Source organism: Mustela nivalis, assembly GCF_964662115.1.
Source record: "Mustela nivalis genome assembly, chromosome: 17".
Taxonomy (NCBI): domain Eukaryota; kingdom Metazoa; phylum Chordata; class Mammalia; order Carnivora; family Mustelidae; genus Mustela; species Mustela nivalis.
This window is the reverse complement of record NC_139036.1, coordinates 60,861,805-60,874,847: the sequence shown is the minus strand read 5'-3', so window position 1 is coordinate 60,874,847 and position 13,043 is coordinate 60,861,805. Positions and strand designations below refer to the sequence as shown.

At 68.5% G+C, this 13,043-nt stretch overlaps 1 protein-coding gene and 1 long non-coding RNA gene across 3 annotated transcripts in view; one reads left to right on the top strand and one right to left on the bottom strand.

Annotated features, from left to right (window-relative positions):
* Positions 1-13,043, bottom strand: part of LOC309850933 — a 1,194,231-nt gene that overhangs the window by 387,862 nt on the left and 793,326 nt on the right. The window lies entirely within an intron of this gene.
* The window catches only part of AATK (apoptosis associated tyrosine kinase), a 29,904-nt gene continuing 21,061 nt past the window's right edge, over positions 4,201-13,043 (top strand). For both annotated transcript variants that reach the window (XM_082708400.1, XM_082708399.1), the window contains exon 1: positions 4,201-4,286. In XM_082708400.1, coding sequence (XP_082564526.1) covers positions 4,205-4,286 — 82 coding nt within the window. In that variant the 5' untranslated portion in view covers positions 4,201-4,204. The remainder of the gene's footprint in view (positions 4,287-13,043) is intronic.

Genomic DNA, 13,043 nt, shown 5'->3' with positions numbered 1-13,043 from the left:
TCGTGTGAGGCCACTGAGCTGACAAAGCTCCAGAAATGTCCGACGGCCATCTGCGGGTGGAGTCCGAACAGATGCCAGTGTTTTGCTTGTAGAGATGCTACTTCAGCGTCTCTCTGTCCAGGGGAACGTCTCCTGCTCCTGGGCTGAGTTCACAAGACCGGAATGACTCGGACCGACGGTGGAGGGTTACACACTCGGCCCCCGACACTCGCCAGCACACCCGTCCGCACGCACCCCGAGGCCCCCAGCGGGCAGCACTGAGCGCCCCTCGACACACTGTCCCTGCAGTGGGAGGCCGTTCTGCACCAAAGGGATGAACCGTGTGCCACGGACATGGTGGACACCCCCCAGCGAGGGGAAGAAGCCGGTCACAGAGGACCACACAGCACCTGGTCCCGTGTGTGCCACATCCGGAGTCGGCAAATCCACACGGACGGAAAGCGGGTCGCTGGTTGCCGAGGGCTGGAGGAGAAGGAGTGAGGAACTCATGTTTAGCGGGATGGGGTTTTGGAGTGGGGAGAATGTTCTAGAACTGAGTAAGGGGTTGGTTGCACATTCTGAATGTGCTAAATGCCACTGAATTGTTCATGTTTGAAAACAATGGTTTGTTTTGGGGCGCCTGGGGGGCTCAGTCGGTGAAGCCTCTGCCTTCGGCTCAGGTCATGATCTCAGGGTCCTGGGATCGAGCCCCGCATCGGGCTCTCTGCTCAGCCGGGAGCCTGCTTCCTCCTCTCTCTCTCTCTCTCTGCCTGACTCTGCCCACTTGTGATCTCTGTCTGTCAAATAAATAAATAAAATCTTTTAAGAAACGAGTTTTATGTTATATGAATTTCTCCTCAATTAAAAAAAGAAATACGCGGAATGGGAAACCACGCTTTGAATAAAGCCTGAATCAGACAGAAAACACGGACCCGCAGGCGCCTCACCCAGGGGCTGACCCAGCGTCGAGCCCCGCCCCACCTGCCCTGCGGGGGAAGCGTCTTGCGGAAGGCCCGGCCTGCCCCTTCGGCAGGCGCTGCTCAACCCCACCGCGTCCCTATGGTTGGGGACACGGGGTCCCTCACTCGGCTTCTGTCCCGGAGCACGGCCGCCCCCGCCCCAGTCAGTGCTTTGGTGACACCCAAACGTCTCCCCACTTCTCGTGCCCGCTCGCCTGCTGCCGGACACGACTCCCGAGCTCCCGGGGGTCCCCTGGGCACCCTCCCCGGCCGCACGCCCCCCTGCATATGAGTCACACCCCCTTCCCGGCCAGGCCCACCCCTGCGGGTCCTTCCAGGGACAGGTGCCCTCCCTCTGCCGTCCTAAACGTGGGCAGGCAGGACTCGTGCCGGACACCGTCTGCCCCGGAGGTCTCTGTGACCAGAGGCCCAGGGGCATCTCGCCTCTGACCTCGGTCTCCGTGGGCCTAGGGCCCACGCTGCCCTGTGCTAGCAAAGCTTGGCCTGGCCTCTGTGGTGCACGCCCCTCGGGACAGGCCGGCCCCTCAGCCAGTGGTTACTCAGGCATGTGGCACCCCCACACCCCCCTTTATGGGGCTCAGCCCCTGCTGTGGCCGCGGAGGACTCCGGAGCCTCCTGCCTCCCCGCAGGTCAGGGGAAGGAGTGGGGCATAGTTTCAGGACTCTGGCCATCCCAGGATCGGCAGAAGTCGCCCTTGCGGGAAACTTGGGGTGGGCTGGCCACCGGTCACCCCCAGATTGGTAGGTCCACCCCTGCCCCCCTTTCACCCCCACCTGCGCTCTGCACTGGGACTGGCCTCTCCACCGCCCCGCCCCTGCCGCGGGACAAGCAAGGTCCCGGAACTCAGGACCTGCCCACAGTAGCGCTTTTTCCTGCTGGTGTGCGGGTCCTTTCCTGTCCTGTCTTTTCTCAGAGCTCGAGGGCCTGGACCTCCAGCCGGAGGCCAAGGGAAGAGTCCGCGGCAGCCTGGCCGGCCCCAAGGAGCTCCGCTGTGCCCACCACAGGGTCGAAGAGCCTGGTCCTGGCTTCCTCATGCCAGCGTGGGGCAGGCTCCTGTGGACCTGGAGGCCTTGGGCTAGGAGCCCCCAGAAGCACAGCACTTCCTGCCTCTGCCTACAGGAAGGGAAGCACACAGACCCTCCCCTGCATTCCAGCGCCCGCCTCCCTGCCCCAAGGGACAGGCGGACGGCGGAGAGTGCTCGCTGCCCGGCCTCACATGGGAGCCCCAACCCAAGGAACAGACTAATGGTGCAGGGATCTGGGATATCTCTAGTTCAACGGTCACCATGCCCAGGGAGCAGCAGGGCTCCGGGTTCCAGGAAAACCTCAGAGGATCCTGGTTCCCCGGGGGCGGGCTGGGGTGGGAACGGGAGTCAGTAAGGTGGGATGCGGTGGGATTGTTGCACCTGGAGCCCCCCGGGTCTTCTCCTGCCCTGCCTGGAGCCCAGGCGAGGGTCCAGAGCCCCAGAGCTCTGAGATGGGCCCATCCTCAGCCCGAGGCTTCTGCTACAGGGGCCCCTGAGTGCTGGGGGTGCGCGCGCACACGTGTTCACAGGGGAACTAGCTTGGAGGACTGTCTTCTGACCCTGGTCACTGAGGCCAGCCACAGTGGTGCAGAGGCTCTGGACAGAGGCTACTTAGGGCTACTGGACATCTCCCCTGCCTGTCCCTAAGGGGTGCCCCTGGATTGGTTGGGGTCCAGGTATGTGGGGCACCTGCTCGGGCAGGAAGCAGAGATCCCTGACTGCGGGGAGAAGCCAGATCACAGGCCTCAGACACCCCACCCTCGGCAGCCTCCTGCCTTCCAAGCCCCCGGGGTCTGAGCATTTGCCGCTGACCAGGCCTCTACTGGCCACTCCACCTGTGGCTCCTTCACTGCCCTCCACTTCGGCCTGGGGGCCAAAGCTGCTTACAGCAACTTCACACCATTAGGGCCAGAAAGAAGGGTCTGGATCCCCTAACCCTCCGCAGGCCCCTGGTGGGGTGGGGCTGCCCCTTCAGGGACCCCACGGGACCATTCCTCTGGCCATCAGGTACTTTCTACACAAGAGGCCCTCTTAGAAGGACAAGGTCACGTTCTGACACCCTCTCCCTACGGGGCGACGGCTCTGCGGGGGGCCCTGACCTACCCGTGCTCTCCCCAGAGCCCCGCCAGCCCTGCTGGGGGCAAGCGCCCCTCCCGCCCCCACAGCACCGCTGCCCCCAGCGGCCCTGCCAGCGGCTGTGCTACTCCGCGGAATGAATGGACGCATGAACCAGCGCGATCCGAGTTACGTAAAGCCCAGCTGCCCGCTCCCCCGCAGCTCCCCAGCGCCACAGGGAGGAGGGGCGTTGGCCGCAGCACCCCACCCCGCCCCGCGCCCCACGGGCCCCCCTGCAGCGGGCGCCGCAGCCGTGCAAGATGGCGCGGCCTGGGGGGTGACGGTCGCCGGGTGCCCGGTGCCGCCGCGCCGCCCCAAACGCCCGGCGCGGTGCACTCCCTGCGGGGGCGACCGCCTCCTCCTCCCCGGTCGTCGCGGCGTGGCCCAGCGGGGGCGGCCGGTGCAAAACACCCCCCGCTCCCCCCCCCCCGCGCGAGCGCCGCCCCAAGGGCGCGGGGCCGGACCCCGATCCGCCCCCGAAACCTGCGTGTGCGGGCCGCGTGCCAGCCCCGAGCCCCGTGCGCGTGGCCCCCCGCGCGCCTCCGGGCCCCCCTGCGCGCGCTTTCGTATTCCTCCTGCGTGCCACGGTGCCCACCCCCGCCTGTGCCGCCCTGGCCTCGCCCGCGTCGCGGGGCCCCCTCCTGCCTCCGCGCCCCCAGCCTCCTCCCTCCCCCGCGTCCCCAGGTCTCCCATCCTGCGTCCCTCTGTCCCCCTGCCCCAGCCTCCGCGCCTCCCCCCTCCGCGCTGCGCGTCTCCGGGCGCGCCCCCCCCAGCCTCCCCCCTCCGCGCGTCTCCGGCCCCCCCCAAGCCCGGGAGGGAGCCCCCCCCGCCCCGCGCGCGCTCCCGCCGGTGTTTTCGGACTGCACCAGCCCCGGAGCCCCGCGGCGCCGCCTCGTCCGCCGCCGCCGCCGCCGCCGCCCGCGCCCGCACCGCCCCCGCCCCGGCCCGGCCCCCGCGCCCGCCCCGGGCCCGCGGCTGCGGCTGCTGCGGTGGGCGCTCGGCCGGCCGGCGGGCAGGGCGCGCTCCGCACCTGCGGCGGCCGCTCGGGCGATGGCGCGGCGCGGGCCGGGGCCCCGGGCGTCCTGAGCGCAGCGTCAGCCGGGGATGCCCGCCGCGCCGCCGGCCCCGGCCATGTCTTCGTCCTTCTTCAACCCCAGCTTCGCCTTCAGCTCGCACTTCGACCCCGGTGAGTCCGCTGGCCGCGCCCCTGGGCCAGCCCTCTGCCCAATACGGCTGCCCCCCAGCCCCCCCCCCCAGCCTGACGGGGTGCCCCCCCCAGTCCCCCCACTGCAGGCATGATGCTTCCTGAGCCGTGGTTTCCTCTTTTGCATGGAAATTAACCCTTTCCCCACCCTGAGCAGAGCCTGGCAGGAGGAGCCGCTGGCGGGAAGGACCCCTAGAGACCCCAGCTCGGTGGAGGTGGGCAGGCCTTGGTGTTGGCGCGGCCCTGCTGAAGCCTCTGGTGGGGGGGTGGGCAGCAGAGGTGCAGGCCAGTCTCTTGGATGCCTCGGGCTCAGGTAACTGGGGCAGGAGGGCCTGCATTGGCCCCAGGTGTCCAGGGGAGGAGGTGGCCAGGACCAAGGGCCTCCGGGAAGGGGTGGGAGTGTGGCCTTTGGGTCCCAGGCCACCACAGCCCTTTGCCTGTCTGTGGTCTTGGTGCAGGAAGCCCCTCTCCAGGCTGAGAGCCAGTTCTCGGGAGCCCTGCCTGGCTACCCAGCAGCCTACATGGGGAGCTGGGATGAGGTGACTGCCCACAGGACAGAGCCCACCGGCCAGAGGCTTGGAGGAGTTGGGCCTCAGTGGGTACCCAGGCCTCCTGGACAGCGGGAGAGGCCCAGGTGGCCGCATCTAGCTGGCCAGGGGGAACCTGGGGTCCGGCGCCTTGCTCGGCCAGACTGATGGCGCCAGCCGCGTGTTTACCCGTGGCTGCCTGGCCTCCTGGCAGTGGTGGGCAGCTGCGGTGGCCACAGGGGCCGGGGGCGGCTAGAGGCCAGCGTCTGCTACCAGGAGGGGCTGGGCTTTCTCCCCCCCCCGGGCTTGGCCCGCTCCAGCCCTCCTCCACCAGCGTGGGAGGGGGGTCCCTGCCCTGGGGCCATGGCCCGGGGGCCAGAGTCCCACCCACATGTCACCGGAGCTCTGGCACAGGCTACTCCAGCCGAAACAAAGCTGGGAGCACATGTGACGGGCTCTCCGGGGTCTCCCCGCCTGGAGCCGGGCCCAGTGTGTGCGGCCCTGCGCAGGGTCCCCTGGGCACGGCCCCATCGGAAGGCATTTGCTCCTGGGGGAATGGAGCTGACGTGAGGTCTGTCTGTTGGGTTTAGGGTGTGGGTGTCAGTCCCTCAGGAAACACTTGCCAGGCAGCAGAGTCCCAGGGCTGGGAGAGCATGCTGTCGCCGGGGCATGGCTCAGAGTCTGGGCAGCAGCAGCCCCAGCTGGCCCGGGGGGCTGGAGGGCAGCAGCCCCGGGCCTGGAAAAGCTTTGGGGACCGGCATCCGGGCATCCAGGTGGCCCAGGGCCAGTGCTCCAGGCAGCCTGCTGGCTGGGAGGTGAGGGTCCAGCCTTAGGATGCGGCCTTGGAACTACTGGCAGGCGTGGTGTGTGTGTGTGTGTGTGTGTGTGTGTGTGTGTGTGCGCGCGTGCCGGGACTGGCCCTGGGATGGAGGCTGTCCCCCACGTCAGCCTCTTGCACTCTATGTGGAGCCCGGGCTGCCCTGCGGGGGGCTCAGCACGCCCCTCCCTCCCCTGGGCTGTGTCCTGGGCACCCAACCCCTCCCCCACTCCAGAGAAGCAAGGGGCTTTGCGTGTCTCGCAAGTGTTTGCGTAAACAGCTGCCGTCCGTGTAATTATAACGTGTCGGTGCAGTGACTTACGGAGAAAGAAGCTGTCAGGAGCGCAAGGGGAGGTCTCCTCGGCGGCCCGGGAAGGGCAGAGCTGTGTCCCCCGTGGGAGGGTCAGCCCTGGCTGGCGGCGGTGGGTACTGGGCCGGGGTGCAGGGCTCCGTGCTGGTCCCCACGTGGGTGCTGGGGAGAGCAAGCGTGGGGTCCCCGGCTTCCTGATGGACGCCCGGCATTCAGAGCCCCCTCCCACCCGCCCGAGTCTCCCGGACATGGTCTCGTCTGTAAAAGGGGGCAGCGGCGAGCACCTCCCAGACCCTCATGCTGGTTAAGCGCCGGGGAGGCTTGGCCCTGCGTGAGCAAAGACTGTGCTGGAGGGGGCGGCGGGGGTGGGGGGGCGGGCCCTGCTGGGGGCCACCAAGCCCAGAGGGCAGGGCAGACCCCTGTTGCCGGCCATCGGCCATCGGGAAGTTTATTTCCGTGACTGCCCCACAGTCAGGGGTGGAGAGAGAGGCCGGGCCCAGGTGGGGCGTCCTCACAAAGTCACCGGGCCCGGCCACGGTTCCTTCTTGGGATTCGGTGGTGGTCCCTTTTGCGGTGGGGACCGGGATGGTGGTGGTTCCGTTGAGAAAGGGTCTGCGCTGGAGGCTCAAGTGAGGTCCGGGGCTGGGGGTTCTGCACCTACACCAGAAGCCAGCTGGGCCACCACCCGCTCTCAGATATGGGCAAAATCGGGGTGCCGCGAGGGGCAGGCTCGAGTGCGTGCTCTCGGGGCAACGTGGGCCGGTGCAGGCTGCTGTCGGACTCTTTCCCAGGATGTGAGGCCGTGCGGGGTTTCTTGGTGCCTCAGCTGCGCGACTGCAGTGCTGTGTGGCCTGGGGCTGAGACCTTCATCTCTCTGAGACTCAGCCTCCCCTAGGCGACACCCCATTCTGGGGGACACCAGCTGGGCAAGGGGTGGGAGCCAAGAGCTGAGGGGTGCTGGGGCTGCCGTGGGATGGGTCGGGAGTGATGGGGCCAGTCCGGGAGGAGGGGATGGTGTGGCCTCGAGGGAGTGGAGTCACCTCTCCTCCAGGAGTGTCCCAAGGCAGGGGACTGGCCAGGTGAAGCCTGAGGGACCTCAGTGGGTGCTGGGCGGGTGCCGAGCTCACTCAGGCTGCTGTGGTTTCTGGGAAGAACTCGGAATCCCTGACCCTGGGGGGCCTGGAGCTGAAGGTGGGAGTCCGTGCAGCGCTCACCTCCGAGGGTCACGTGAGGGTCCCCAGGGTCTGTGGCCCTGTGAACGGAGCAGAGCGGATACTCGAGCCTCGGGGCCGCCGGGGACCGGATGGTGGGACTGGGAGTCCAGGGAAGCTCTCGGCACACCAGTGCCCGTCCCCCCGCCCACCAGGGGCTTGTGCTCTGCTGCTGGCTTGTGCCTGTGCTCGGCCCAGGGCTGGACGCGCCTCCATGGGGAGAGTGCCCCCAGGGCACTTGGGGGACAGGCTAGGAGCCCTGCTCCAGGGCGAATGCACCGTGGCCACAGTTCTCAGCCCCGGTGGCTTCTGCTCCTGGCCTGCTGCCGTGGGGCCTGGCTGGAGGCGGACGCTCCCCAGGAACCCCCAGACCCGCTCAGGCTCGGGTGCCTCTGCCCAGTGTTGCTTCCTTTCCTTGTGCCCAGGAGGGGCTGCGGTGGGCCGTGTCCTGCGGCCAGCGAGGGGAGGCGTGACCCTCTCTGCAGGGGGCCAGGGGAGGCCCTGCCTTCGCTTTGGGCACATTCTGCAGCCGGGCTCTGCCCTTCCCTCGGAGGGGCCGCTTCTCCCCCGAGGGCCCCGCACCCACACAAGCAGATACGCACCCAGGCTCACACACGCGAGGACACGTGTGAACACACACGAATGCACACAGCCCTCCGTGAGGAAATGAGACCCACACCCACATCTGCACACGCACACCCCCCCCCCCGCAGATACCTGGAAACACACAAACGCTCGCACACACTGTGCGCCTCACGTGCACACACACGCACACGCAGGTGACCTCGGTGTGTGCCCCCGCACACGACCTCTTCACGCAGGGGTGCACACCCCCCATGGGCAGAGCTTGCTGCTTCAAACGTAGGGTCATCACCTTGGGGGGCGGAGGGGGCGTCTTGGACGAGTTCGCCCGAGTGTGGCCTCCTGATCCCCGGCCGCCGGGGAACCTCTCACTCCTATCAGGCCGAGCCTGGACTAGGGGCCTGGCCTGGACTCCGGTCCCTAGGAAGCCAGACCACCTCCCTGGCCTTAGGTGGCCTTGAATCAGGCATGCCGGTGCCCCTGGCTTTCGTGTGTGGACTCTTCTGCCACCTTGTCCCTGGGGGTCCCACCCGTGAGGCCCACTCAGCCCCCGCCAGGACCCATTGCGCCCATGGCCCTGACCTCCCGGGTGTCACGCCCACAGCCCCGTTCCGCTGTTGACTTCTGCTGCCCTGGGGCCGGGGGCGGGGGCACGAAGGCTTCCAGGCTGAGTGGAGAGCCGCATCGTGCCTCCCTGCTTGGGCCCCCGCCCTCGCCCCTGCTCTCATTCTGACCTATGGACAGAGTCGTCTGTCCTAGTGGCTGGTCCTCTGCTGTCACCCGGCTACAGAACCTTTCCCGGGGTGGGCTGGCCTGGCCCTGTCCCGGTGGTCACTGCCTTGGGGTGCACGCACCCCTCCTTTATCTGGGAGACTTCTCCGCCGACCCGCTCTTCCCCATCTCAGTGGGCGCCTGGATACACCACCGACCCCTGTAACCCCTGCCCGGCGGAGACCTTGTTTGGAAACAGTCTTTGTGGGTGTCGGGCGTCCAGATGAAGTCCTGCCGTTCGGGGAGGGCCTGGGGCCCGTGGCTGAGGTTGTTACAGAAGAAAGCAGAGGGGTTCGGGGGAGCAGGAGGCTGCAGGGGGCCTCTAGAAGTGGGGAGAGGCCGGCAGGATCAGAGGGAGGGAGGCCTTGATGGAGGGGTCCTGAGAGACCCCGCAGGGCTGTAGTTGACCCCCCAACTCGTGATTTGTTCCAGAGTCCCTCCCTGGGGGGTCCCGGCCTGCCTCACGCTCTCAGCCGGCCTCCCCTCTCTACTCATGCGGCCGCATCCACCTGGAGGAGGCTTGGGAAGAACATGAGGGAACCGACGTGCAGGCAGCCTGGGCACCAGCACGTCCACGGGCCAGGCCTGCCTCTCGCACAGAATGGGCACCAGCAGGGCGGTGGCCTGAGGCCTCCCCGCCCCCCGCAGAGGAAGCGAGGTCAGGGGACGCTGGGCCGGAGCCAGTCCCCGGTGGTCTGTCTGGGCTATGTCCACACCAAGCCCCCTGGCTTCCTCTGCCAGGGCCGGGGCCGAGACAGGGCACCTGGGGGTCCGGAGTGGGGTTTGGGGGGCGTCTCCTGATGGTCACCCTGGGGTTAGATCAGCAGCCAGAGCCACGTGAGAGCGGCTGCCCAGAGCTGGGCACGTGCGGGTTTCTGGGAGGACGTGGGTCCCTGTCGCCCCACCAGCCCCGGGCGTGGTGGGGGCTTAGAACCTCGAGGCCCCGGCCACGGCTCCGGCCCTGGCAGAGGAAGTGGCAGGACAGGGCTAGTGCAGGGGCTGGTTCTGGGCAGCCGAGGGGTCACTCACCTGTCACAGGTTGTGTGGGGTGGGGCAGTGTTTTCCCGGGGACTGGGGGACTGGGCGGGGCCCCACAGGTCCCCCCACAGGATGCCGCCGGGCCTGTCCTTGATCACCCCTGGCGAGGCTGTGGTGCGCCTCCGCCTTCCCCACGAAGAGGGGCCGCGCAGCTGTCACCCACCTGCTGGCCTGGGCACATGGCCTTGGGCAGCCCCGACAGCTGGCCCGGAGCTGGCCGAGGAGACGGCGAGCCCATCCTTGTGAGTCAGGCCAGGAGCGGGGGAGCCGGCGGCCCAGGCCCGGCCCCTACCGACGTCTCCCCTGTGCCGAGGGTGGGGTGGGGGATGGGCAGCAGGGTGGTGCCAAGGACACGGGCCCATGTCCGGGAGTCCTCCCTGGGAGGCCAGCTCCGGGGACAGGCCTGCTGGGCGTCACGCCCCGTCCCTGCCGCACGACGGTTCTCAATGAACCTGAATGAGGGGCCCTACGGGTTGTGCTGCTGGGACCCCCCTGGGCCGCCGGCCAGCCTCAGGCCCCAGTAGGAGGGGCGGGGCGGGGGCCGTCTGTAGAGGGATGCGGTGACTTTGCAGTGCCGGGCACCTGCTCCGGCAGCCTGGGGCTCTGGGTCCACCTGTGGTCCCCGGCAGGCAGCTGGGCTCTGCTGGTGGGGAGACCGGCCGGGGGTCCCCCCCAGCCCCGGGAAGAAGGAATTCGACTTCTCTGGGGGTGCGGCACCCTCTGCCTCAAGCCGGATGGCCCTGGTGGGGTGGCGGGTCGCGGGCCCTGCTCACTCCGCGGACAGTAACCCCCCAGGGGACACGGCGCGGAGCTTTCACGGCCCAGCTGTGGACGGTCCTCGCCTTCCGTGCCCCCTGCTCTGTGACGGTTTCGCCGAGATGTGGGTCGCGCTCCGAAGGACTCAGCCCTTCAAAGCTTCCGTGGCGTTTCTGGTCCTTGCAGGTTGCGCAACCGTCACCACCAATTTTAGAACACTTCTGTCCCCAAGGACAAACCCCACGCGCCCTGCCAGTCCCACTCCGTTCCCCCCCCCGGCTCCCCCACGCATGGAGGGGTCACCCCACGAGGACACATCCTAGCAGCAAATTGTGCAACGCGGGGTCTTTGCTGTCTCCCCGGGTTCGTGGGTCGGTGCTGGCTCCTGGAGCTCGCGGACTGGCTTCTCGCTGTGGCCGGTCCAGGGCGCAGCTGCCGGACTGCCGGGTGCCTTCCTGGGGCCTTGTCGCCCGTGTGGCGATCTCGTCCATGAATGCCCCTCTGAGCCTCTCTCTTATCCATTGGGGGGACAGATTATCTCCCTTATCTGCTGCGTACCCGGGGATCAAGCCCTTGGGCAGCTACGTGTGTCATGGCTCCTGGGCCAGTGCCGGGGGCCCCACTTTTCCTGATTCCCAGCTCCGTGATGCCTCTGGTCGCCCGACAGGCCACTGTGGGAGACGGCCCCGCTGGAGCCAGCAACGGCCACGCGTGGAGGCCTTCCCTGTCTCTGTTTGTTGTTTCCAGAATGCTGGCTGTGAAGCCTTTGGGCCGTCGTGTTTATTCTGAGAAGAAGCCTAAAGCCTTCTGGGGAGGAGTCACCCCCCCCCCCCCAGCAAGACGCAGTCTCTGGCCCAGAGGCGCTCGGGCTTCTCAGAGCTGCTTGGCCTTGGAGGGAGCCGTCCCAGCCCTTTGGTGGGTCCCGCTCTGCGCAGGCAGAGCTGGGCTCCTCTTGCTGGGCCCACGGGCGTGTACCTGGCCTGAGCCGTGCTCCCGCCAACCCCTTTCCTTGCCAGCCTCACCCCAACTCTGCCCTGCACGGGGTCCGGGCAGAAACTTGGCACCAGGATGGTGCGAACTAGGGGGCCCGAGCAAATGTGAGCCTGGTGGCCTTTTGGCCTCCTCCAAGCTGCTGTCCCCAGGGCCCCCCCCCCTGGCCATGCTCAAGAGAGAGAGGACTCATCTCTCCAGCTCAGGTCGCTTGGGAGGACCCGGTGCCCAGCATGTCACGGCGGGTGCCGGGGAACGAAATGGTCAGGACTGTCTTCCCGAGGTGTGCGTCTCCGCAGGACAGGTGGACGAGGCTGGGGCCAAGTGGGAGGAGCCAGTGTGTCCGTCAGAGGGGAATGGGAGGCAGCACCCGTGTAACCCGTTCTCAGCCAGATGCCCCAAGCCCCCGTCCCGGGACTGGCCAGAGGGCTGGGCCCCATGGTAGGAGGGTGAGCCTCTGGTGTCGGTGGGGCTGGCCAGGCCTGAGATTTCTCCTGTGTCACCGGAAGACACGGAGGTTGCGGAACTTCCTTCCGTCCCTGTGTCTGTGACAAGCTGGCCTGACGCGGGGCGGGGCGGGGACAGCAGCTCAGCTGGCCCCAGAGTGGGGTCCTGGGGCGGAATCCTGATGGAACCCCTGAGGCCACCCCTGGACGGCCCCTTGCGTGCTGCTGAGAGCATGTCCATCGTGTGCGAGTGTGCGTGCCCACGTGCGCGACCAGGTGTGAGCACGTGGGAGGGCGTGGTGGCTGAGCTTGGTGGAGTGTGTGCACACGTGGACACGTGCGGAGTGGGCGAACGTCCGTGTATTTCTGTGGCCGTGTGCGCGTGTCCACATGTGCGTTTGAGCGCCAGTGCCTGGTGCGTGCCCCCCCCCCTCCGGAAGGAAGGCCCAGGCCCTCCTGACCCTGGGGAGTTAGAGCCCGCGGGCCCCCTCACGGGCTCCGGGGAGGTCCGAGGCCCGACTCCCAGGGAGAGCGGGCGGGGCTGACACCTCGGCGGGTCTGGGGTCCGGGCTCTGGGCAGGGCCCCCCCGCCCCCGCCTACCCCGTGAGGCGTGGTCCACCGCCGCAGCGCCCCAGCAGGCCCGGGACACCTGGCAGGGGTGGCCTGGGTGGGCCTTGGAGCTGCGAGTCCTCATGGGGTCTGGTGGGCTCGAGGCCGTCGCTCGGGCTCGCGCCTCAGCTGGCGGTCGTCCTGGGACACTCGCGCGTCCAGGGAGGAGGCCGCGCCCTCCCTCTCAGCCCCACCCCCCCGTCTCCGGGGTGCAACCCCGTCCCCCACCCTCTGTCCTGCACACAGCAGGCGGCGCCCGCGAGCAGACTGGCCTTGGGCCCCAGAGGTGTGGGAGGCTCTGGGGAGGGGGCAGTGGGGCCCAGTCTCCCCACCCAGGCGCCCCGCGGGCCTCTCTTACCTGGGGGGGGGGTGGAGCCCGGGCAGCTGCGGGCGTGAGGTCGGGCTGGGCCCTGGCCCAGAGTCAGTTTCTGAGGTGGGGAGGCCTCCGTTTCCCCACTGGGCTGGGGTCCGATGAGCCGGTGGCGGTCCGGGACGGCTCAGGATACAGCAGCAGCCCCTGGGCGGGGGGTGAGTCCTGCAGGTGTGGCTTTCGCCCTGGGAGGCCGGGGCGGGGGGGGGAAGGCGGGCGTGCTGGCGCCTGGGGACGAGGAGGCCAGTGTGTCTGAGCCCGCGGTTATGGGCCCATGTCCTCCGGCCGCTGCTCTGGCCCCACACGGGAGC